Below are 26,076 nucleotides of genomic sequence, written 5' to 3' on the forward strand. Positions count from 1 at the left end.
GCACTGATGGAAGTTATTTTCCTAAACTCTTTCCTTTTTGGACCAAGAACTGAGTGCAGGATTCAGTTCTGGGGCCATTTCTCAAGTAGGTCACCCAGAGAAAGAACTAGCAGAAAACGGACAGATTGGGAAACCATGTCATATGAGGAAATGAAGATATTGGGTCAAGAAAAGAGTTATGGGGGGAGACATGTCTGTTCTCTTCAAATATTTGTGTCTGTTTTCTTCAAATATTTGAAGTGCTACCATGGAGACGATGTTTATGATTTGTTTTAAATCCCAGAATTAAGATGGATGAGAAGGTAATGGGATGTAGACTTCAGCTCAACATGAAAATTCTGTAAGACTGAGGGCTGCCCTTTTGCAGTGGATGCCCTTTTGCCCTATTAGTGGTGAATTCCTTGTCACTGGAGTAGTTCAACCAGGAACAGGATGGCCGCCAACCAGGAAAATTGCAGCCAGATTCCTGCATTGGGAAGGAAGCAGGATGAGGTGATTACTAAGTTCTAAGATCACTTGTTACTCTGCATTTATGAAAATATACCCAGCCCACGCGGAGGGCAACCACAGCTGGTTGTTGGCAGTGTCCACCATTGTGTGAATCAGCGTTATACATCAGAGAGAGAGAGAGAGAGAAGGGATGCCAGCTGTGCGCTCCATTCTCTCCCTGCCTCTTCTCTGACCCCTCCCAACCTTGGCCTTGAAAGTAGGAGCAGACTTTTTGCCCTCACTGTTCCATATCCAAGTGTGAAAGCTAAAGCCCTCCCTCCACTTTCCCCCATTTGGGGCCTGTAGATTCAAAAATGACGAAGAGTGAAGTGTGGTCAAAGTGAAGTGTCAGTTAATGATTTCTCCATGTCTTGAGACCCCAGGTATAAATGAATGTGATGCAGACACCCATCTCTTCCCACCCCTACTCTGCAGAGGTGTGGTGGGCTGTATAACATCGATCCTCACTGACCCCTGGAGACTGGGGACAGATCACAGAGCTTTAGAGATGACACTCACAGGTGTGAGCCTTCTCACGAGCACACTGGAATTCCCCAAGCAGAGAGTGGAAGAAAACTGTGCATCAGTCTAGACCAAGTTCATCCCACTCTGGGATGCCAGAGGCATGAGTCACTTAGCCCTGGGGCCTGGGTGACGGAATTTCACTCGCTGAGCTAGCTGTGCTTGCAGTGGCTCCTGCATCCGGCTTGGGGGCATCCTCAGGGGCTCCTGGACACTTCATAAGCATACCTTTCTCATTTGAATGACCCCACCACAAGAGAGGTCACAGGTTTGGACCTTGAGCGACCTGGTGGCCAGCAGCTAACACAATGGGCAAGTCCGTTTTCTTTTTTGAGATGAGCAGGTTGAATTCTAGTGCCTTCCAGCTATGCCGGTCTGCAATCCAGAGTGGCAATGTTTTCTCCATCAGAATGACACAGCAGGTACTCATCTTTTACAAGGTAGTTTAAAATATTCTGTAGGGGAAAAAACTCAGATGATTTCTGTAAAAGTGCTTGCAAACTGTAGAGGTATTCCTACCACTGACTTACCAGTCTGGGTTCATTTCACCCAGAGAATTAACCAAGCGGAGTCTCAGTTCTCCCATTTCCGATACAGGCTGTCCTGTCACATCTTGCTGTGTATTCTAAGGTTTAGACCCCCGAGTTGAAGGCAGGACACCTGAGTTCCACAGGTCCTGGTGGAGCCTGAGACTTGCAGCTGTATGTCCGAAGTGACTGACCCTTCTGGGGTCTCTGGAGACCTTACTGTATGTAAAATAGCATTTTTTTTATAAGGCCAAGGAGTCTCAAACCTTGAAGCCCCAAAATCGTAACAAAAGATAAGGAGGAGCAAAAAAAATAAATAAATAAAATGGGAAATACTTTTGGTTCCAAGTGAACAAATCTTTTTAAACCCAGAAAACAGAGCCCCAAACAAACCTCCCAGGATTTCAGAGGCTCTTAAATCAAGAGGCTTTGTTTCCTGTCTGTGGCGGGTAGACAAGTTGGAAAAAGCATCAGATAAGGAGAGATTACAAATCCAGATGCCCTTCTGTGCAAACCTCTGGACATTGGCTGTTTTGCACATTGCTAAGTCATGTGCTCATGGCACGGCTCGTGGCTAGGGCCATGTGTGGTTACATCAGGGAACATTCAGGTCTTTTCCTTTTCTCCACCTCCCCACCACACCTTCTTTTCGACCCACTTTTTAAAAATTCCTTTGCAAAAGCAATTAGGTGACCAGAACTGATTGGAAATCCCTAGGCTGTGAGATTTAGGTGTGGCCTATCCCCCAGTAGCCTCGAGGGGCCTCAGTTTTTCCTTTGTGACAGCAGGCAGCCCAGGAGGTCTGGAGAGGCCAACAACAGGACTGGAGGGGACGAGGACAGAACTTGGAGAATCTGGTACCCCTGCTCTCCACTCTTTCATATCCTTCTGGAAGGGCGCTGAGACCTGAAAAAGCTCTTTCTTCTCTTAACCACACGGACTGAGGCTGTTGCAAATTTTTTAAATTCCAGGAGTCCAGGTTTTTATTAGTCACAGTCAGCTGCCAAATGCTTCAAGATTTTCCTCTCGGCAGCAGCAGCCTTATCGCACCAGCATCTGGGGGCTCCCGGGGATGGAGGCCCAGAGCCGAAAAGGGAGTGATTAACTCTAGAAAGGCCCCAGCACCTCCCAGCCAGGACTTTTGTGCCCCCCACCAGAGAGGAGGTGCGGCAGGTTACCCTCGGTGGTTAAGGAAAGAAAGGGAGGCTGTGTTCATCTCTGAGCAGTTTAGAAGGTGGTGGTCCCTCCAGGCCTAAATATAGACCCACATCTCCCCATGTCCACAGGATAGCTGGACGTCCTTCCTCTGTTGGCAGGATGAGAAATGGTTGCAAGTGGCAGTTTGTGCCAGACTCTTCAGCAAGGGAGTACAGAGTTACCCTGGAAGCCCATAGCACTGAATCCCCAGTCCTGCCCAAATGTCCAGCTGTCCTGGGAGTTTGGGCAAGAGGATGGATGAGATCCTATCCAGTGCTAACATCCCGTGACTCTGTTTATCGAGGGCTTCTGGGTGGTCGTGCTTGCCAGCCATCACAATGGACACCAGAGAAGTAGTTCTAAGGTGATCTGTTTGACAAACTAAAAATAGGTCACAGCATCTGAAAAGCAAAAGTGAATTTATGTGGCTAACACAACAAAATATTTGAGATTGTGCACATCCTGGCAAATCTGGGAACCTGATTCGTGGACAGGGCTTTGCACACACAGCCCTTTGAAAAGCGTAAATACCATTGTATTGATAATTGTGAGATGAGATAAATGAATAAATAATGTTACTTGCAAGATGAAATAAATGAATGGACTTTAAGTACGCAAACTTGGAACAGTGTGGGGTGGACGGTAAGTTGTATGGCAGTTTGGAAAGGGAGAGGTTAATGGAGAGAGGTCAGTGTAAGGGGTGCTGTATGGAAGGAGCAGGATCTTGACATGGGCCAGACAAAGCCTCTCTCTGCCCTGGTTGGGGGGATCCATTCTGTAGAGTGGTCTGCTGATGTGACTAGGGCGGGCTGGTGGTCTCCAGTCTGGCTCTGCAATGGGCCCCAGTGGTTCATTTGAGTTACCTCCGCCATGCTGGAGGGCTGTTGCTAAGGCAGCTGGAGCTGTATCCATTCATTTAGTTGTTCAATACATGTTAATTGAGCACCAGACCCTCTGCTAGGCCCTGGGAATAGAGGGATTAATGAAATGAACAGACAGTCTTGTCCTGCTACAGCTTTGCTGTCTAATAGTGGAGAGAGATGATTTCCCAGATCATTACTTTGTTACCATGGTGATGATTGCTTTGAAGAGAAACATCAGGTACCCCACCTGGGAGTGTGGTGGGTCACTGGGCCTGGCCCACTGGTCTGTCAGCACCTCCGCTGGGTCCTAGGGCCTGGTTGCTGGAGCAGGTCTCCTGCCAGCTTCCTGCAGACAGCAGGCCTTGCCTGTTCTCCAAAGAATCAGCCTCTGTTACCTACCCCAGTGCTTTTAGGTTGGAAAAAGAAACAGTATTCGATTTTCCAGCAGCGTTGCAAAGTTCTTGATTTATAGGAGGAGGGCCCAGACAGACTGTGGCTTTTTCCTCTGGTAGCTTAGCATGACCTCAGCTCTCCACTCCACCCTCACCCCGTCCCCTCTACCCCACTTGGTCTCCATCACAGAGCTGAGGAACAGACATTGCCACAATGCCTTCCCTCTCCCGTTTCACCCATCAGACCCAGTCACAAGCCACTGGCTGGAAAATGTTACAGGCAGCTTCTTATGCTATGAATTCCTGATTTGATCATCAACAGGGGATAATTACAGTGTACCCTGGTTCCCCGAAAATAAAACCTGCTGGACAATCAGCTCTAATGCGTCTTTTGGAGCAAAAATTAATATAAGACCCAGTATTATATTATATATATCATATATATTATATTATATTTATTATATTATATTATATTATATATATCATATATATTATATTATATTTATTATATTATATTATATTATATTATATTATATTATATTATATTATATTATACCCAGTATTATATTATAGTAAAATAAGACCAGGTCTTATATTAATTTTTACTGCAAAAGACGCATTAGAGCTGATTGTCCGGCTAGGTCTTATTTTCGGGGAAACACGGTAGCTAGACTCTTCTAACACAATATGCCTCACACGCTTTACAGATAGTACCCACTTAGCTAAACCATCTAAACATGTGCTGAGGATCAGATCAGCTTTCAGTGCAATAGCTTTACTTGCAATCAGATTTCAAGGGGAAAAGGAAGGGTGTTAAGTACCTCAGATGACAAGAACACAGGGATAAAGGGCAGACATTCTGCTTGTGTATCCATACGTCACATAAGTAGTGTTTATGCTATGAAGGGAGGCAAGCACTGCCTCGCTGTTTACTTTGCATTCAACAAAGAATAAAGGGAGTCTTTATGAAATTTTTAGCTTGGGAGCCCAAAGTTTCTAGCTAAGCTGAATTCCTGTAATTGGATTTTTCGAAATTATTATTGGTTCATTCCAAAAATATTCAAGGACCCACTATGTGTCTGTCTGGCACTAGGAGCTGTGGGTAATAACGAAAATAACAACAACAACAAAATGAGGCACAGTTCTGTCCTTGAGGGATTCACAGTCTGACGAGGCAGCAAAAGCATGTGGACTGATAAAGAACAGTACGAGAGGGTCAGGATAACCACGGACTGAACGAGTGATTCAGAGGGCAAACGTTAGAAGGATAAGAAGAAATTTATGTGAATGAGCTATTTAGGGGAGGGGGCTTCATGGAGGAAGTGGTGCTGTTTCTTTCCCCTTCTGTCATGAGTGACAGCAAGAGATTCGCCTGTCTGATTGACCTGTGTGTCCCAGAATCTCACAGTGCCTGGGACATCATAGCACTCAACAGATATTTTTTGAATGAAATTGTCCCTAACACATAGAGAGAAGGGAAGAGAGAATTGACACTGGGATTCAAAGAGTGACAGCAGCAAGATGGTGGGAAAAGCTCACTGGCTGGAAAAAGGGAAGGGAGGGAATGAGATGGGCTGATCAAGGAGTCTCTTGACCAGAGCCTAAGGCCTGGGGCATCACATGAAGGTTCCTAGCAAGACACGTGAGGACACTGTGGTCAGGGTGGGTGAACGGGCCAGTGGTGTGTTCACATGGCCTGGGCCAGTGAGTCACTCAGACTGAGAAGACATGCAGGGCCCATGGGAAATGATGGAATTATATGCCCTTCTCCTGTTTTCACAACTGTCATGGAACACCTGACAGGAAAACAGAAGAGGGGATGGAAAGGTGGTAGAAGGATAGAAAAGGCTTTGCTGGGCAGAATGGGCTGTAAGATAGAGGAAGACAGAGGGTGCAAAAGGCACGCAAGCCTTCTGGTCTGCAAACTGGAAGGGCTGGAGCCTCACCCAGTGAAAGCAGGAAATGCTGAGGGCATCCTGGATGTGTTTGGTTTGAGGTACTGAGGAAGGTGCCATGCTAGCAGTTGGGAAAATGGATCGCTATCTAATAAGACATTTTTTGAAATAGCTAAATAAAGAAAACTGCAGGCTTTGAGAGCAAGATGCAGGACGCTGTTAAAAGTAGAAGGAGTAGAAGGAAGGGACTTGCTAAGTGAGCAGAAGTTGTGTGGAATTAACCGATCGTGCATCCTAGTTGGGATAGTGGTGGACTCATATGTCATCACGGTCCTCTCACCCCAACACTACTCCAAGAAGTCTGGGCTGATGTTCGATTACCACTTCTAAAGTATGGCGTTGCCTCAAAAAATTAAAAACAGAACTATGATCCAGCAATTCCACTTCAGGGTATTTATCCTAAAAAACCCAAACCACGAATTCAAAAAGATGTATGCACCCTTATGTTCATTGCAGCATTATTTACAATAGCCAAGAATATGGAAGCAACCTAAGTATCCATCAATAGACAAATGGATAAAGAAGATGTGGTACATATATACAATGGAATGTTGGCCATAAAGAATGAAATCTGGCCATTTGTGACAACATGGATGGACCTAGAGGGTATTATGCTAAGTGAAGTAAGTCAGACAGAGAAACACAAATACCATATGATTTCACTTATATGTGGAATCAAAAAAATAAAATATAGGAACAAACTAAGCAGAAACAAATTCATAGACGCAGAGAACATTTCGATGCTTGCCAGATAGGAAGGGTTTGGCGGATGAGTGAAAAGGGGGAAGAGACTAAGAGGTAACAAATTGTTGGTTACAAAACAGTCATGAGTTGTGACAACATGGATGGATCTTGAGATTATTATGCTAAACGAAGTAAGTCAGACAGAAAAAGTCGAGAGCCATATGATTTCACTCATAGGTGGGATATAAAACTGAAAGTGACAAACAAAAACTCACAGACACAGACAACAGTTTAGTGGTTACCAGAGGGTAAGTGAGGAGGGGGAGGTGGTAGAAGAGGGTAAAGGGGGTCAAATATATGGTGATGGAAGGAGAACTGACTCTGGGTGGTGAACATATAATGCAATGTATAGATGATGTATTACAGAATTGTACGTTTGAAACCTATATAATTTTGTTAACCAATGTCACCCCCAATAAATTTAGTTAAAAGAAAAATAGTCATAGGAATGTAAAGTACACCATAGGGAATATAGTCAATAACTGTAATAATTATGCATAGTTCCAGGTGGATACTATTTGGGAGGATCACTCCATAAATTATATAAATGTCTAGCCACTATGCTGTACACCCGAAACTAATATAATATTGAATGTTGACTGTAATTGAAAAATAAAAAAAATATTTAAAGAAACAATTTATTTAAAAAAATAATGGCTTCTAGAGCAGAGGGAAGGAGGATCTTTGGGCTAAGATCTGGCCCTTGCAAACGTTCTTCCCTGGGGGACTATGTGCTAGTGCCCAGTTTCCAGATAAATTGTGAAGTGCGTTGGAGGCTTCCTTGCTTTCTTGCCTTGCCTCCCCCTCTGTCTTCCTCTGATGCAATCTCCAACTAGACTTTCAAAACTAGCGATTTTCCCTCATTGGCGACAGCCCCACACTGTCACGTTGTGGAATTTGCAAGTTATTCACCAAGCTGCAAATGTGAAATATTCAGGCACAAGACCAGAAGTCCAAGCTCTTCACCAGCCTGCTGGCTGAGGCAGGCAGGTCCTGGCCTCACTGCACCTTGATTTTCCCTTTTGGAAGCAGGTGATAAGCGCTCCCAGTACTCAGGCCCTCCCTGGGGATGTGATTAGCTCTGAATAGGGCAAGTCCAGAAGGTTCTGTGGATTGCCTGGAGGGAAGCCTTTTGGAGAGCTAGGTAAACTACTGCCTCTGGCAAGGGGGACAGCATTCAGACTTTAATTTGAATTTTAAAATGTGCCAGACACTTTACCAGCTTCTGGGCTATCGGGCTTAATGTAAATCTAACAAGTCTAGAGAGCCCTTGGTTAGAAACGGAAAATGTGTCTATGTTTTAATGTTTCAAATCCTCTCTTCTCTTTTGGAGTCGAACTTCTAGGGGAGGAAAAAAACAAAACCTAGCACTTGTGGTTATGGAAGGGATTCCACAGCAGTGAAGTAAGGAGGGAAGTGATGTGTGTCTGCCTGTGTTTTTCTACACAGAGGTCTCTGAGCAGCCTATGGGAGCTTGTTAGCTAGCAGTGAGTGCTGAACGTGAGCCATGCAGGGTTCCCCTGCCTCCCCAGGCCTGAGTCCAGGAGCAGCTGGGAGTCAGCTCTGCCCTCACGTACGAGCACTTGGGTCTGACTCACCACTGCTCTAGGCGGGTGCAGGGTGGACTTTGCACAGCACTGGCCAGGCCCCAAAGGGACCACCTAGAAGCCAGACCCAGGCCCTGCCCTATGTGGGTCAATTCTAAACCAGGCAGGGAGTGGGGGGGGTAAAGACCTCTCAGAGACCAGTGGTTACTAGTCTAGAGCGTGGGCTTGGAGTCAGAACTCAGTTTTCACCTTTGTTTGCCTACTGATTGGCTGTGTGAACTTGAGAAGTTGCAAAACCTTGCCAAGTTTTCTTGTTTTTTTCCCCTGTAATGTGGTATACCATTAGTCTTCTCACAGGTTGTCGTGGGAATTAATCAAGGGAATGGTCAGAAAGTTCTCAGTGCAGAGCCTGACGTGTAATGACTTGGTTGGTGATTGATAAAATAAGGGCCTTGCAGTCATTATTTTTCAGAGAAGAGGCAAGCCCTATGGTTGGGAGGAGGCAGGGTCCATGGAGGGGAGAGACTGTATTTTGTTGAATGAATGAATGAGACTTGAGTCCAACAGAATGGAAAGGAGTTGGTTCTGTGGACAGAGAAGAAACAACATTCCATTCTGAAGGAACAATGCGTATAAATAAGCCTGTCCTGACTGCTCCTCCAATGCTTTGGAGGGAACAAGTCCCTCTGGCCCTGTCCTCCACCACATAGGTACACAAACAGACGCACACTCCACACATACAGAGACCCACACAACACAGTCACACAACCCTGCATGTACACATCGTCATGTGCGGATACAGACAAAAGGCCCATCCCACAGAGACATATACAAATACACAGATACACACAGACACACACACAAAGTTGGTTAAAGGCCAAGGACGACACCTGTTCTAGCACTTTCTCTTCTTCAAGCCGCATTTCCCACATCCTAGAACCCACCTGACTTTCCCCACCAGTCCTGCTTCTGCTGAGCCTCTCCCCACACAGGGCCTTCCTCCTCCTCCTGTCATAGCTGGGGTGCTGAGGTTCACATCTCCCCTTAGCCAGCCTGCACTGCTGCCCCATGGCAGGGTGGCAGGGAGGTGAGTTGGGGGCAGGATCTGTAAATGCAATGAAGTCTGTCCAGCTCGCTTGCCCTGTGAAGCCGCAGGGCTGATGCCACAGTGGTAACTTTCCTTCAGGCATTATGCATTACACACTGGAATCCCGGCCCCGCCTCTGAGGTGGGAGGACACAGGCCTGTTTAGACCTCAGGCCTTTTCATGGCTCACTCCTGTCCACGTGTCTTGGTGGCACGGGTCCTGTGGCCCGAATGGAAGCTGTAAAGAATCCAGGATCCAAGCTGGCTGAAATCATCCTGCCACTGGCGGCTTTCCTTCCGCTCTGTGTGGAAAGGAACCAGGGCCAAATGCCATCACTGCTGGCCCACATACTTTCCACTGCCCTGCAGGACTGGTGGAGCGGGGCCTGGCTTTGCACCCGAAAGCCAGTGGTGAGGAGACACGATTCCCTGGGCACCAAATAATGGTCCTGTTCACCCTCATGGTTCATTTGCATCCTGGCTGGACAGGGGCTTGGGCACTCGGGTCACCGGGTCCCTCCCTGCTCGCACCCCTGCCCAGCCCTACCTCTCCCTCCCTGGCCCAGCTCAGAGATCTTCTCATCTATACCTCAGGTCTCCTGCCTCTAGATGGTCCTGGGGAGATCATTGGTGTCAACCAATTTCTCTTGTGGAAAATGCGGATGACAGTAGCCATAAAGCACCTTGTTCTATTGACTGGAGACTAAGTGAGAGAAAGCACATTAAGCCTTACTGCTGGGCTCACATTGCAACGTTATTGATACATTGCAATTCATCAGATCTGAGTATAGATTTGGAGCTGGGCACAGTGAAGGGGTTGGATGGGGAGGTGGAATCAGTCATGAAGGACTGTGGGCACCTCACTAAGAGATTTGGGAGTTACTCCATAGGTAAAGAGTGGGCAGTCAAGGGATGAGATTAGAGAGAACTTTCTGGTGGCTGGCCCTGTGACAGATGGATGGAGGAGGGAGATGGAGGCGGGGACTCAGTTAGGGAGCCTTGCAAGAGCTGGTGGTGGTCCCAAGGGGCAGGGGCCGGGGCAGCACAGAGATCTTCTCACCTGTACCTCAGGCACTGCTCCCCTAAGGCTTTGGAGGGAACAAGTCCCTCTGGCCCTGTCCTCCACCACATATGTACACAAACAGATGCACACTCCACACATACAGAGACCCACACAACACAGACACACAACCCTACATGTCCACATCGTCTTGCGCAGATACACACAAAAGGCCCATCCCACAGAGACACATATACAGATACAGACACACACACACACACACACACACACACACACACACACTAAGTTGGTGAAAGAACAAGGACAATGATACTTGTTCTAGCACTTTCTCTTCTCCAAGCCGCATTTCCCACATCCTAGATGGGCAGAGAGGAGGGGCTGGAAGTGAAAGATTCAGGAAGGAGTGTCCGTAGTGTTAGAGGGCAGATTGGGTGAGCCTTGGAAAAGCATAAACTCCAGGGTAGCACCCCATTCCTCTCACCCAGCTTAGCCTGTCGAGGCCCCCTGTCCTACCAAATCCCTAGGACTTGGGTGGAGGCCTGGGGCAGGGACATGGCCACTCAGTGTTGGGCTGTGGACAGGAGAGCCCTCCCTGCAGTGAGGCAGGAGCCTGCCCCCCACACAGCCTCTTCCAACCCTCCTGTCCAGTTCCTGCGTCTCTCACTCACTGCTGCAGAAAGAGGAGTGGGGCTTGGAGTAGGAGGAGGCTTTCCAAGGGCCGCAAGCCATTCAGAACCTTCCCCTTCCTTGCCACAGATGTGTCTACCCCTACCTCCTGGTCCCCAGGTTGCCCCTCCCTGCTAAGCAAGCTGTGTTCCTGCACACAACTCCTCCCCTTCTCTCCTGGGATTTTTTCACTCAGGAATGTGGACCCTGGGGCATCAGGTGGTATGCAAGATGGCACCACTAGCCTGAGGACAGCTGAGGCGCATCTGCCTGAAAGATTAGTGGGGAGACACACACACACACAACTCACATGCATGCACATACATGCTTGGGAGTAAACTGCAAAATCCGAATTATTTTTGATATAAAACATGAAAATTCAAAGAACATGTTCTTTCTTCTGCTCTAATTTTGAGACTCCTGCAAGAGGAGGTGGTTGTCCTTTGCTCTCCTGGGTTTTTTTGGTAGGACAAGGGAGAAGCTGCTGGGACCCTCCCAGTCTTCTGATCGCCCAGGTCACCCCTGCTCCCTCTCCTCCAGTCCCTGCCGTCATACTCCCTCTCATGCATAATGCATATCAAGTGTGGCTGCCTGCTGTATGCTCCTGGGTAGCACCCATAACCCCTGCAGGGCCTGGGGGTGGAGGCAGGCTAGCCGAGTGCCCTCCTATCGTCACCTCTCCATGGCCAGACCTGGAAAGTAACCCATGTCCTTCGGTGCCTCCTCCTTCCCAGAACCTGAACATCCAGGTGGAGGACATCCGGATCCGAGCCATTCTCTCCGCCTACCGCAGGCGCACCCCCGTGATGGAGGGCTACGTGGAGGTGAAGGAGGGCAAGGTCTGGAAGCAGATCTGTGACAAGCACTGGACGGCCAAGAATTCCCACGTTGTCTGCGGCATGTTTGGCTTCCCTGGGGAGAGGACGTATAACACCAAAGTGTACAAGTAAGAGGCCCCACGAAGCGCGGCTTCCTGGGCTGTCACCCGCCTTGTGAAGAGTAAGCTCTTGCGGTGGGCGCTGAGCAGAGGGCCTCTGCCAGCCTGCTGTCATGGGCAAGCCTTACCTCTCAGGAACCACCACCTGTGGGAGACAGACCCCACATGAATGACAAAGGCAGAGGGAGGGGAGCTTATGACAGAGGTGAAGTGCAGGGAAAACCCACGTCTCAGTGCTGACATCCAGCTCAGTAACCAGGAGGCTAAACTAGGACAATACCCAGGCCGTACAGGGGGGCCAGGACCACATCAACTTAAGAAGAAATGTTTACTTGCCCTCAGCAAATGATTAGTCTGAGAAATATGGAACTTGCAGCAACTGTTAGGAAGTTGAGAAACTGATCAATTTGATCAGTTATACGAATCCCAATGAAATCTTACTGTGCTGTTTTGGTTTCCAGGTTAATATCTCCCCGGGGGAAAGGAGTACCTAATAATGGGATTTAGAGTAATTTCCCCTGAGGGGTGTCCAGTGAAGGGGTTTCACCCCACGATAACCTGGTGGCTATGGCATATTGGTTGGCAGTGATAATAATAATAATCTGTTTACTGAGTGCTTACCCTGTGCCAGGCTCTGTTCTTACTCACTTAACCCTCACAACACTAGAAAATAGTGTTTGATTTTAGAGTTGAGGAAACCAAATCAGAGAGGGAAGTGGCAGCTTTCGGATCCAAACACAGGCTTCCAGCTAAGGGATCCACACTCCTACAGAGTGTAGACTCACAACTCTTTCCTTTTGTTACTGATGTTCAGGTTCTTGGGTTCCCCAACACAGAAATAGAGAGGAAACCCCAGAAAAATGTTCAGGCTGATTTTATTAAGCTTATGCTCGCACACAAAGGAGACAGCACACGGGAACGGAAGATCCTCCCAACTGATGCGAGGGCTGGCGCTGCTTGGCTGCTTTTATGAGCTGGGGACAAAGTCTTGTGGAAAGGGTGGGTTTTTGAAAACAGAAGGCTTTTTGAAAGTGGCGGGCTTTCTGGGCCTGTTACGTTGCCTGGTAACCACGTTCACGCCTGCGCTGTTGGGCAAGATGGCGGACTGCTCATTATCGCCACCCCGGGAAGGTCGTATAGCGGACAAACCTTGATCAACTGCACATGCAGAATAGTGGTTTTGACATCTGTATGGAAGTAAACAGTTGGAAGGGAAATGAAATCAGCTACTTGTGCATTTTTGCGTAGGGAGTGATACAGTGGTGGCATTCCTTGGGCCCCGGACCCAAGTCTCTGTGCTGTCTCACTTTTAAGCCAGAGGAAGTCAGGAGACCGGGGATCTAGCCCCAGCCATCCCTCCAGATCCCTGGGGTTAGAGCAGCCTGCAGGTCCATGGGCTTGGCGTGGCCACCTTGGGTTAGAGTCCTCAGCCCCCCACGCGGCTCAGTGCTCCTGGCTGTGCTGCTCAGCTGGGAGGGCTCACTACGCCCCACCCCAACCTGGGGCGGATCCGAGTGGTGAATCCCACCCCAGCCACCCTTGGACATGGCCTGGACCTTCCTATCTACAGCAGGGTCCCGGTCCTCTGAATACTTTGGAGAACTCCTGCCAGCTGGCCAGCTCCTTTCCTAGGGACACTTTCTCAGTTTTTCCTACCAATTGGAGCCAAGAAAAGTACCCCGCCACACACACACACACACACACACACACACACACACACACACACTCCTGACAGTTTCCCACCTGACTTTCCCACAGTACCCCAGCCTGGTAGCTGGTCTGAGTCCAGTTCTAGGCCTGGGAAGGCTGCCATCAGCCCTGCCTGGGACAGGATGGGGTGCCTGAGGCCAGGAAGTATGTGATTGTTCAGAAGGCATCTGAAAGCCATCTCCCCTTTTTCCTGATTTTGAGGAGGGATCTCAGATCTATTTTGGCCACTGGGCCCCAGGCAATCTGTTCACATTCTGGGTTTGAAACCACCCTCCCTGCTCCTCCCACCTCCCAAATCTGTAGTGTTTGTTTTTTTCAAAAGAGGGTAGGGAAAAAAACAACAATGGGTAGGAAAGGGCTTCAAAGGCTGGGAGCATGCACAAGGCTGGGTGGTGTTCTCAACCAATGGCATCGGAAACCAGCTGCTGCTCCCAACCTCTAGCTGGAGATGGAATGGAGGGGCAGGAGGGTGGGACAAAACCTTCCCGGCTGTCTCTACCACTTAGTGTTAATTTCTGGGGTTCACAGTTGGGCGCCAAAAGAGAAAGGTGTGCTGGGAAGGGTTTTCTGTGCCTTGGTGTTACTGGTTGGGGCTGAGATGGCAGCTGGCTGGAGGAAGCTGTTAGCAACGAGCAAGGACTCCCACGGCATGGGTCAGCCTCAGAGGTCACCTGGTCCAAGCTGGCTTCAGTATGCATGATGGGAAACTCAGGCCTGAAGGGCAGTGGACTTGGAGGTCACAGAGCCCGCTCCTGCCAGAACCTGCAGGGCTACTCTAGGGAGAACTCTCCACACTGCTGCCTCTTCCTTCAGACCTGTTCCACCATGGCCACTCAGCCCAGGCCACCAGCATAAGGCTTGGTTAGTCTGAGAGCTGGGGCAGGGCTGGCCTGGGAATGGGATGTCTGTGAGCCCTGCTCAGAATTTGACCAAAACAGAAGCCTGGGAGCTGGAGAGAGGGTCACATCCTGCATGGTTCCTGAATCCCTGACTTCCAGAACATCTTTCCCCATCTCCCGTTTACCCTTCCCACAGCCTGTCCCTGCAGTTGCTGACATCACCTCCCTGAGGCAGGGGAGGTGGCCTCCAAGGGAGACCCTTCTCTGTCTGAAGAAAATGGTTTTCAAAGTAATTCTCCCTCTGGGATGGGGTTAGTAATGTCCATGCATCCTCTATGCCCCTTAAGAAATTTTACAATCTTGGGAATTCTTCCACCCCGGCTCCCTCTGTTAGCCTGCAGGTCTGGTGGCCACTCAGAGGCCTCGGAGTAACCCCTAAGGCTGGACTGCAGTCCTTCCTCAGAGTCTCTGCTAGCTACCCCCTCCCCCAAATCAGAGGAGTCCAGTGGTTTACCCACGTGTCCCCAGAGGTCCCTGCTTGAGTGGAGTCTGGGACTCTCCAGTGTGGGCTGCTTTGCTATGAGCTAACTTCTACGCTGGGCTAGGGAGCTGGGCATATACCTTGAAGCCAATGAAGCTGAAAGCCTCGGGGCCCATCCCTGGGGCAGCAGCATTTCATATTGTAGTCTTTTTTTCTTCTTAAAGCAGGATCCCATTATTGATATTGATTTACTGACACAAGCTTATTAAGCAGGGATTCTGCACCTAGTGTTGCATCTTGAGAGTTCAGAAGGGTTCTGGTTGGTTGATTGGTTGGTTGGTTGGCTGTAACATGGACCAAAAAGCCATGAGTAAAATGGAAATGCCAGCCTCCTTTGGCTTCATGTAGAGGAAGGGATTCAAAGGCTTAGGGAGACTGGAAGGTTAGAATGGATTTGTCATTTGAGACTTACCATGTCTCCCCGAAAATAAGACCTAGCCGGACAATCAGCTCTAATGCTTCTTTTGTAGCAAAAATTAATATAAGACCCTGTCTTATTTTACTATAAGACTGGGAATATAATATAATATAATATAATATAATATAATATAATATAATATATAATATAATATAATACCGGGTCTTATTTTACTATAATGTAAGACTGGGTCTTTAATATAATATAATATAATATAATATAATATAATATAATATAATGTGATGTAATGTAATATATAATTAATATAATATAATAGCAGGTCTTATATAATAGAAAATTGGTCTTATTTTACTATAAGATCTGGTCTATATAATATAATAAAATATAATACTGGCTCTTATATTAATTTTTGCTCCAAAAGACGCATTAGAGCTGATTGTCTGGCTAGGTCTTATTTTTTGGGAAACACGGTACTCACTAACCCTGAGAGGGTCCAGAGGACACACGTTTCACCACAACTGAGGACTAACTCTGTCAGGAAAGTCTCAGAATCCTTCCTGAGCTCTGGGATCGCTCTTCTCTGTAGGCCAGACCTCACAGTCGGACTGTAGTCGCTGAGTTAGGAAGCCTAAATCAAGCACCCAGATGATCCTGAACTGGCAGCAGCCCAGTGGCAGCCCTTAACGGCCCAAGACAAGGTGGGCGTGGTTACGGAATGGAGAGCACCGTCAAAGCATCAAAGCAGCCGTCCGAATAGTCTAACCTGTGCAGAAGTACTGCATTGGCTAGTTAAATATGGTGTTCCTAGAAGAGCAGTACAGTCATGCACTGCTTAACGAGGGGGATACGTTCAGAGAAATGTGTCAGTGCATGATTTCTTTGTTGTGTGAACGTCAGAGTGCACTCCCATGAACCTAGATGGTATAGCCCACTCTACAGCTAGGCTATGTGGTATTGTGGTATGCCACCGGCACACACGCAGTTCATCGTTGACTGAAAGGTCGTTCTGTGGCGCATGACTATAGAGAGCAAGCCTAATAATTCTTACATGTTCTGTAGAAGAAAAGTTCTAGGTCAAGTGAACAAGAGTCTAACCTGAATCATAAAAACAGAAAGTCATGGCCCTCAATCAATTCCCAGACTTGAGCCAGTTTACAGACCCAGAACCCATCAAATGAAGAGGAGGCTGGGTCCCCTTGAGGAAGGACCCCAGTTTACTGCTAAAATTTTATACTGTTGATCTTTCTTCCAGCCTTCCCCAAGTGGACATAGGACCTTTTACCAGGATAACTGTACATTGGGAAAGAGGAAAGAATCAGAACTTTGGGGGACTACTGGACACTGGCTATGAACTAACAACATTGATTCAGGAGACCTCAGTGTCGTTGTGTCAGACCACTCAGTGTAGCGGCTTCTGGAAGTTAGGCAGTTAGTGCAGTTTTAGCTCAGGTCTGTCTCACAGTAGCCCAGTGGGTCCCAGGAACCATCCCATGTAATTTCCCTACTTCTGGAATGACTAATTCGAACAGACATACTCAGCAGCTGACAGAATCCCTGCAAAATCTGGCTTCCTCTTGGCTCAGGGAGAGCTAGCAGGACTTTTTATTTTTAGTTGAATCAGTCCAGCCCAATGTTCTTCCTGCTACTCAGCCATGGGCCTGGACACCTCTGTCTCAAGCAGGCTTCCCACTCGGCCAATGGTTTTCCCATAACTTCAGCCCCTCTCCAATTACCGAGGTCTAGAGTGGGCTGTTCATCCATCCTCCCCAGCGCTCATATCTGCATCCTCTGGGGTTTGTCCAGAGTGAATCATGGGGGAGAGGTGAGTGCTGCATGGTGGGAGCCTGTGGAGGGTCAGGACGCATTCCTGAGAGCTGATGTAAGACGGAGGCAGGGCCGCCTGGGGAAGGCCTGAGTGTTTGCTGTGAGTGCTTCGCTCTATATTAAGAGATCAGTACATGTGTTCCTGGAAGAGGGCGGTGTTCTCTGAAAGCTAAGAGCAAAAGGATTCTCCAAGCCAGTGAGAGCTGACCAATCCTTGCAGCTGATACCTGACCAATCCTTGCAGCTGATACCCCCAAGGGTGTTCTCTTTCCTGGTGTGGGATGTCGTGGGGAACAAGTTGGAGCTTGTGCTTCCAAGTGCAGGGGCTTCCAGGAAGTGGGGAGGGACAGTGGTTCTTGGAATTATTAGTATTCCTCCACTCTGGGCTGCAGCTCTGCTGAGCATGTATCTTGAATTTCCCAGGAGAGTCCTTTTTTTCAGGGATTCTGTGTCATTGTGCCCCCACGTGCATTAGAATTGTTTCGAGTCTCAATTTTTGGTTAAGGACAGATATTGGTGGTGTCTGTAGGGCTTTTCCTTCCTCTGTTTCTATATCCCATTCACTTCGAGACAAAGCAGAAACTTCCAGACCTGCTGGACCCACAGAACAGAACCTCGCTTCTGCCCCTTCCAGGGGCCAGACTGCCCTGGGAGGCGCTGTCTGGCTCTCTTGGGCATCTCACTGGGTTCTGTGAAGCTGAGACAAGCACACAGACCAGACCTCAAAGAGCTGAGATAGCATGAGAGGACAGGGTGTCCTCTCTGCCGTCCGCCTTCACAAAACCCACCATCACTCAAAACCCAGTTCAAACCCTACTCTTTCCTGAAGTCCTCCCTTGTCACTGCAGCCACAGGGATCTCTCCCTTCTGTTATCTCTTCTCTTTTTCCTTTATCCAATACAGTATTTATTTTATAAACACTTATGTAGCCCTTCCTATGTGCTGGGCACGGCGGTAAGTGCTTTATGAATATTAACTCATTTAATTTTCCTAACAGTCTTATCAAGTAGATCCTATTGCTACTGCTAACTTGGAGGTGGGGCAACTGAAGCACAGCAAGCTTTCTCTTAGCCATTTCATGACTCATTGGTTTGGTTATTTTAGAAAAAACTTTGACTTGCCTTGATCCATATTTGGCCTTCCAAAAAAGGATAGGTGATACAGGCTAAGAGCTTCCCTAGGACATGGTGTGGTGACAACCTCAGCCTCACTGCTTCCTGGGTGAAGATTTGATAAGGTCTGTGGCTGAGTTCCATCACCATTATAATTTCCATTACCAAGAAGTTATACTTTGATTTAGCAGACGAAGTCATTTTAGACTGTTCTCATTAGATTTACACCTGTGATCTTGTATATCATTGGGAGAGAGTTTAGCTATCAAGCTATGATGCTCATTGACAAAGGGGAATAAAGGCAGGGAATGACAACAGATGTTGAAATTATCTGGAGAGTTTAGGTGACCAGTCACCGTGGTCAGGACTGAAGGCTTTCCTAGGACCAAGGGTATTTATAGGCTTGAGTATTATCTCACCATGCTTAGTACCTTATCTCCTAGAAGGTAAACTGCCTGGTGGCAGGAGATCATGTCCCCCTTCCAAATCCTGCCCAGCACATGACCCAACATGAGTGGGGCGTTCAGTGGGTGTTTGTGGGTGCTCTGTGCAGACCCCCATCTGTGAAGCATGCCCGAGCTCCAAGAGCAGGGACCATGGCCACCCGTTTCCTCCACAAGATCCCAAGCAGCCAGCACAGTGACTGGCCCAGGGCAGGTGCCCAACGTCTAGTTGTGGAAGGACTGAGGGGTGGATGCTATGACACTCCGGTCACCTGCCCCCTCCCGCACTCTGCAGAATGTTTGCCGCCCGGAAGAAGCAGCGCTACTGGCGGTTCTCCATGGACTGCACGGGCACGGAAGCCCACATCTCCAGCTGCAAGCTGGGCCCACAGGTGTCGCGGGACCCCGTCAAGAATGTTACCTGTGAGAATGGGCTGCCAGCTGTGGTGAGTTGTGTGCCTGGCCAGGTCTTCAGCCCTGATGGACCCTCAAGATTCAGGAAAGCCTACAAGCCAGAGGTGAGGATGGAACAAGAGTCTGGCCACTTGGCACCTAGGGTCGGGTGGTGGTGGTTAAGGGAGCAGAGACCTCCAGGAGAAAGTGAGGAGAGCCGGCCCCAACTCAGGCCTCTTTTCTAGGGGGCAGGAAGGTGTAGAAACCTGTCAGGGCCAGCCTCACCAGTCGATGCCACATCTAGGGTGTGACAAGCAGCTGGGACCCTGCCCCAATTCATTCACACCCCCACCTGTCCTTCCACCACTGCTGCTCCACTCTGAGACCAGAGTCCCCTCTGTGGAGGACATTCACTGTCTGCTGGCATGAAATGGGGGTGAGGGACATCTTGTGCTTCTCCACAAATCTCAGGGGACAAAAGCATTCTGTAGCTTTGGGAAACGTGGTACAAGTCTCAGAAGCACATGAACTCAGCTACCAAGGTTTTCAAACATGTTTTGATTTATTCTTCAGCAGAAAGGATAAAAATTTTAAAAAGCTTTCACCAAGAAAAAATGAACACCTGCCATTACCATGCCTATGTCATCTGTTCCCATTAGTCACCTTACCTGTGTGTGCTCCAGCCCCTGTGAGTGTGTACCTGTGTGAGTGTAGGCAGGACATGCAATGCACATCAGCTCACATAAATTAACTCCCCTTTTACAACAGACTGATTTCTTAGGACAAGTGGGCTATCCCAACCATGGCAGGCTTGACACAGCCTCTGAAAAAGTGAAAGGAAAGCCTTGAAAATTATGAAGAGGCTTCCCTTTTTCCCACCCTGCTTTTTTTCATAGATCCACCAAAGGGTCTCTGAGATTTGCATGTTCTGGAAACTGCTGACATGGGGCCGGTGGGTGGGAATGGCACATAGAAGAGGGGAGGGAAGGGTAGGAAAAAGCGTTGATCATTTATTAGGGAATGATTCCTGTGCCAGATAAAACCTCGGAACTTAGTAATCAGTCAGCTGGGCAGGGGTGAGTTCCAAGTCAGCTCTAACCATAGCAGGGGGAAGAGGAGGGGGAAAGGTCGTGATGGGGGCAGATGGTATGTCCAGGCCGTGGGACGGGAGGAGCAGCCCCTCCCCAAACCTGGCGGGATTTGTTGGCCGAGGCAGCCTCAGTCTGTGTCTCCTTCCCCCTCTCCCTGCCTGCCCTCTCCTCTTGCCCCTCTGCCCTCTCCACCCCTCCCCACCAACATCAATGACCGGCTCTTGGAACAGGGGTAACAATACTCATCTATTGGGAAAGGGAAACAAGGGTAGGAGCCAGATAAACCACATCGGGGGCCTTTCCCAGGCAAGGGGTAGTGTATTTGGACAAAAGAAGCCGTAAATGAAAGGAGGGAAATGAGTGCTGCAGCCTGGTCACCAACCACAGCGTGTGGGATCTGGAGGGACTTCCTGGCACGTTCAGCAGCAGCCGGCCCTGCCCCCTCAGTCCCCACAGGGTCCTCCAACGTGCACAGACCTGCCCACGTATCACGTGTGTGCAGCCCGATGACACACGCACCCCTGGATGGTGGCAGAGCCCCCAGCTGCCCCACCACACCTTTACTTGGCCCCCTGCCATGCGATTTGACCGCCATATCCTTTCTATGGCCTCAGCCTGAGCCTCTGAGCTTTCTTCATGTATCACCCAGAATACCAGGTCCTACCGTTTGGAAATTCTTCTTACTGTGTGGTTTAAAGCAAACGAATCAAGTTCATACCAAACCAATTTTTTTTAAAAAGAGCAAGAGAACCTTACATCACATTTTCCCTTGGTTTCTTTTTTTTTCCCTCCAGGGCCAAATGACTCTTGCCTGGCCACTACAGGCTGCGGCGAGGTCATGGGCACTTTGCCTCCATGAAGCTTGGGTCATGGATGGTCTGTTCCATGGGATGGGGGCCCTGGCATCCAGCTAGACAGCGTGGGAAGGGAGGTGGGAGAACGGAGGGGTCACAGTCTCCAGCAAATGGGCTGGAGCCAGCAGTTTTACTTGTTCTGTTTTCTTTAGCTAGAATCAAGATCCCTGAAGTCAGGGGGTGTTTGGCAACTGCCCCAGTCCCTCTTCTTCTCCCCATAGTGCCAGGGTCAGCACAGTCCCTGAGGCCTATAAAACTGGGTACTGTGACAGCACCCACCCTGCCATGGTAACCACGAGGCACAGTTGGTAGAGAGAGCTGTGGCCAAGTGGGAACCTCAGCTGGAGGATGGAGGCACAGGGTCTCGTTTGATCCCTTGCCCCTCAAAGTGGCTGATATATGTGAATGTCTGAAAAACACCACCTCCAACCAGGCCTGCTTTGGCCAGGCCGTGGTGGGGGGCAGGACAGTGAAGGGGGTTCCAGGCTGAGGACTACACAGGTCAGATTAGAACACTGACTGGTGTGATCCAACACAGGTAGAACAGCTGCACAGTCACACCTGACTCCCTCTGCGCTGAATCAAATGAGGGTCAGCAGTAACTCAGAGCCTTGACGCCTTCTGAGTTTCCCACCCCAACACACACCGCACAGGTGCACACACACACACACACACGCACACACGCCATGCATGCATGCACAGGGACTGTTGCAAACCCGGGTATGTGGGCGGATAGAGTCAAGTGACCCGGCTCCCATCTTGTAAGATGTGGGGTTAAGTTGCTGGTGGAAGGTGGGTCTTACGCCTGTGCAGTTAAATAGACCCCATAGGTGATAAGGCTTCCAGGCTGTCAGTGAGCACTTGGGATATTTAAACTGTAACTGCCTATCCTGTCTGCATATCTGGTGGGGCTGCATCTTCTGAAGATGGGGCCGATTTGGACTTGGAGTGGAGTGAGGGGTAGCAGGAGCAGAGAGGTGGCCAGGCAGGTGCCCAGCTCCAGGGCAGTGCGAGGCTTCCCTGTCCCCTTGCAGCGTCCGTTCTCTAAGTCATAGCCTTCCCCGTGAACCCCCACTCTCCTGCCTCTCACCGGCGTGCAGAGCTGGATCCTTGCAGTGCAGTCTGTTTAGTGCCCTGGAGTCCCTGCAGGGCTAGTGTACAGCACTCTGTTATCAGCCAGGTAGAATGACGGTCCATCTGGAATCTGCAGACTTGGGGTGGGAGGATAGGAGCTTCTTTCTGTAGCTCAAAAGCTTGAGGTTCTGGGTGAGGGGTGGAGGGAAGTGCTCGTGGTAGGTCCTTGAGCCAGGCCTGGGTTGGGGTGACAAGCTAGTGAGGGTCCCAGTGGGCTTTCCAGTTGTCCAGGACTAAAGCTCCATGAGAGGCTGCCAAGGGAGCTTGCAGTAGAGCTGACCATGCAGAGTGAGTGTCCCCTGCCTCCCCCCGCCCACCCACCCACACACAAATCTGCTATAGTTTCAGTTGCTGGCCTGGCTGCCTAGGCTTGGAGCGGGGGTGGTTGGGCAGGGAGGGGAGTGGACAATGAATGCCCGCTGAACGTGCATCAGCTTCTGCGCTCAGCAGGACCGTGTGTTTCTTCAGCAACCCCTGGTGCGGTTAAGAGGCGGTGCCAACGTCGGAGAGGGTCGTGTGGAAGTGCTCAAGAACGGAGAATGGGGCACCATCTGTGACGACAAGTGGGACCTGGTGTCTGCCAGCGTGGTCTGCAGAGAGCTGGGCTTCGGGAGTGCCAAAGAGGCCATCACTGGCTCCCAGCTGGGGCAAGGTAAGGCATGGCGAGGACTCCTATGGCCTCTCTTCACGGAGAGCATGGCGTGGGAGCCCAGCCCAGCTGGCTGGTCTGCTGCTTTCCAGGCTCTTCTTGCTTCTTCTCCTGCCTCCAGCAACTGCTGCTGTTAGAGAATCCCAGGCCTCGCCCCGGGGAAGTCAGAGTTGGAAGGGCCGTAGGGAAGAGAGTCCCCTGACGTGGATTTGCAAGCTAAGGCCCAGAGAAGGTACTAAGTGATCAAGATGAGACTACATATGGGCAGCCAATGAATACTTTAACGGAGGTCTCCCACCCTCTAACCCAGGCCTCCCACTGCCCCACAGAGAAATTGGGAATCTCAGGACCCTCCCTGAGGAGAGGACCTCAGGATTCGTCAGGCTATGGACCACCCTGGGCACAAAGAATCCCAAATGTCCTCTGACTTTTCCATTCTGGCACAGCCCTGAAAACATTCTCTCCATGCCACCGGAGATTGGGAACAGTATGCCCCTCTCTCTCTAAATGTCATGAGACCCTAAGGAGAAGGGGCCTGGTTTTTATGAAGTGTCCAGAAAAAAAATCTCCCATTTGAGCAAAGAATAAAATATAGGAGGCTTTCGAGCGGGTCAGTCCATTGAGAGCAATGTTGTGAATGTGACATGACAAGACAACGGACAGTGTGTCCTCTCCCACTGAGCCCGTGAAGACCCCTGACCCGTGCAAGCCCTGGTCCTTCAGAAGGAGGAGCTCCTCCCAGACTCAGCAGCACAGTGAGTGCCCAGCCTGCTCCTGGAGAACTGTGGGCTGAGCAAGGGAAATCAGTCCTCTCCTGGAATCTTTTCAGTGTTGACCGGCAGGGGGGCTGCCATGGCTGGGAGGGATTGTGGAGGAGGGACAGTGGGTTGCGGATGAGGGGTAGGGTGTCCTCGCCTGTGGAGAGGAGATGTTTCCATGCTGTCAGACCTAGGGCCATTGCCCACAGAAAGGAATGTGGTGAGGTCACAGATCACCACAGAAAATCATACCCCAGTGGGCTGGAGAGAGAGTCCTGGAATCCGACGGCACTGCTGGAGGGGAGCTTAGGTCATCTAGTCCTGAGATAAGGAATTTGAGGCTTTGGAGAACAAGCCTGAGGTCACCCCAATAGTAGAGAAAGACCGAAAGCCCAGCCTTCTGACTCAGCTTTGGGCTTCTCCCTCTACACCCACCTTCGTCCAGTCCTGCTCACATTCGGAATACCTCCCTACCTCCATTTTCTAGTCCCTGCAAGAGTCCTGGGTGTTCACCAAAGTTTGGGATCTAGACTGGACTTGAACACGCAGCTGGCCACCTGGCAGCCTTTTAGGGCCCAGGACCATCCTCCTTCCCCTTTGTCATGGTGAGCAACGCTGGCTTCCCTTAGATCTCATAGATTCCCACAGGCTGCTTTCCTGATTGGCTGATGTGATGGTCTGTGCTCTCCCAAGGCCCACAGGAAGGACACCACTCATTCTGAGGAATAAACAAGCACTGGATGACATAAACATTCCATGTCTCCTGGGTGTGTGTTCTTTGACCTAATTATTTCACTGCCCAGAGCAGCCAAAGATTTCTGACTTTTCCAAGCCTGCAGAACTTCGGCCAAAAGAGACGCTGGGCATGTTCAATGCTCTCCCTGAAAGAACCAATGGATTATTTATTATCTGTTGCCATGCCAAGCAGGGTCAACACCACTGGGCAGAAAGGGAGAAGGCCACATTCAATGTCAAGTCACAGAGCAGACGATTCAGTCCCTCAGTCCTGGATCTGGCTGGTGAACCAAGGGACCACACCCGTATCAAGGGCAATGAGCGGGCAAGGACTGAGAGTTGGGCCATTTGAGTCCCAGTCCTGGTCTTGCCACCTACTTGCACGGTGACCTTGAGCGACCTTCTGGGCCTCAGAGTCTTTACTGGATTCATGATGTGTGAGATGCTGTCTGGCTCCAGCCTCCTGTGATTCTCTGAAACCTGTTCTTTTCACCTGGATGGATGTCAGCTCAGAGTCAGGCCCTGTGCTTTTTGCTGTGGAACCTCTGCATACATCTAAACTCCAGCTATCTGTTTATGCATCCACCAATGCCCATGACTGAGCACTGCATGACGGGAGGGCCCACGTCCTTAGTGCTGAGTCTGTGTCCAGTTCATAGTGCTCCGGGGATATTCATTTTATGAATGAATGAATGAATGAGTTCCAGTTGCATATGTAGGGTCAGCTGAACACTTGGTAAAGAAATTACAACTCTCTAACCCTGCACTGTCCAATTGAAACATCATGGAAGCAACATATATAATTTAAAATTTTTTAGTAGCAAAGAGAGGAGAGAGAGAGAGAGAGAGAGAGAGAAACAGGTATAATTAATTTTAGTAATACATTGTCTTTACTTGGTACATCCAAAACATTATGATTTCAATATTGCCATTTTGTGTAGTAACTCTGAAATTCAGGAGGTGTTTTACACTTACAGCACATCTCAGTCTGGACTGGCCACATGCAAGGGCTCATTGTGGCCAGTGGCTGCTGTATTGGACAGAGCAGCTCTAGAGCTGTGGCCTTAAAACCCTTTTGCCTGCAATCTCCAATCAGAAATACACATGACAGTGCATGCCGTGCATACAGAGCTGAAACGAAACTTCATGCTAACCTTACCACATGCAGAATACTATGCTATGTCCTATTCTATTCGCTGGGCTCTTAAAAGTCTGACTGACATCTGCACAGCTGATTGTGGGTCCAGAGTGCACACCATTGCTCCAAGAAGTTAGGTGTGGCTTTTCTCCAGCATCCTGCTCCTGACCCAGGCCCGTGGTCACCCAGGCCAGGGTTTGTACATGAGGGAAGAGCAAGGTCAAGGTAGAGGTGGGGAAGCCATCATGAGGAAGAGCAATTCAGGGGACAGTCCAGAACCCAGCAGAAGGGAAAAGCTGCGGGATAGGACACAGGTCAAACCCAGGTCAACAAAAGAAGCCAGGAGCCAGCTTACCTCACTGGGTATGCAATAGCTGGACACCCAGGCCATTGTCCTTCAGTGGCACCTCCTGCCCTACCTGACCCACCGCACAACTGGGTGGTGCAGGAAGGAGGATGAGAAACACTGGTTTTCCCATCTCTGTGCTCTGCCCGGGTACACCATGAATGTGCATGCCTCAGGAAAGCAG

General features: G+C 49.5%; 1 protein-coding gene across 3 annotated transcripts in view; it reads left to right on the top strand.

Annotated features, from left to right (window-relative positions):
- The window catches only part of LOXL2 (lysyl oxidase like 2), a 92,177-nt gene that overhangs the window by 37,117 nt on the left and 28,984 nt on the right, over positions 1-26,076 (top strand). The window contains exons 4-6 of one of the 3 annotated variants that reach the window (XM_019714728.2): positions 11,744-11,955; positions 19,090-19,312; positions 22,714-22,918. In XM_019714728.2, the coding sequence (XP_019570287.2) occupies positions 11,744-11,955; positions 19,090-19,312; positions 22,714-22,918 (640 nt within the window). The remainder of the gene's footprint in view (positions 1-11,743; positions 11,956-19,089; positions 19,313-22,713; positions 22,919-26,076) is intronic. The other 2 variants (XM_019714737.2, XM_019714719.2) reach the window with 2 other exon arrangements.

Source organism: Rhinolophus sinicus, linkage group LG07 (genome assembly GCF_036562045.2).
Source record: "Rhinolophus sinicus isolate RSC01 linkage group LG07, ASM3656204v1, whole genome shotgun sequence".
Lineage (NCBI taxonomy): Eukaryota > Metazoa > Chordata > Mammalia > Chiroptera > Rhinolophidae > Rhinolophus > Rhinolophus sinicus.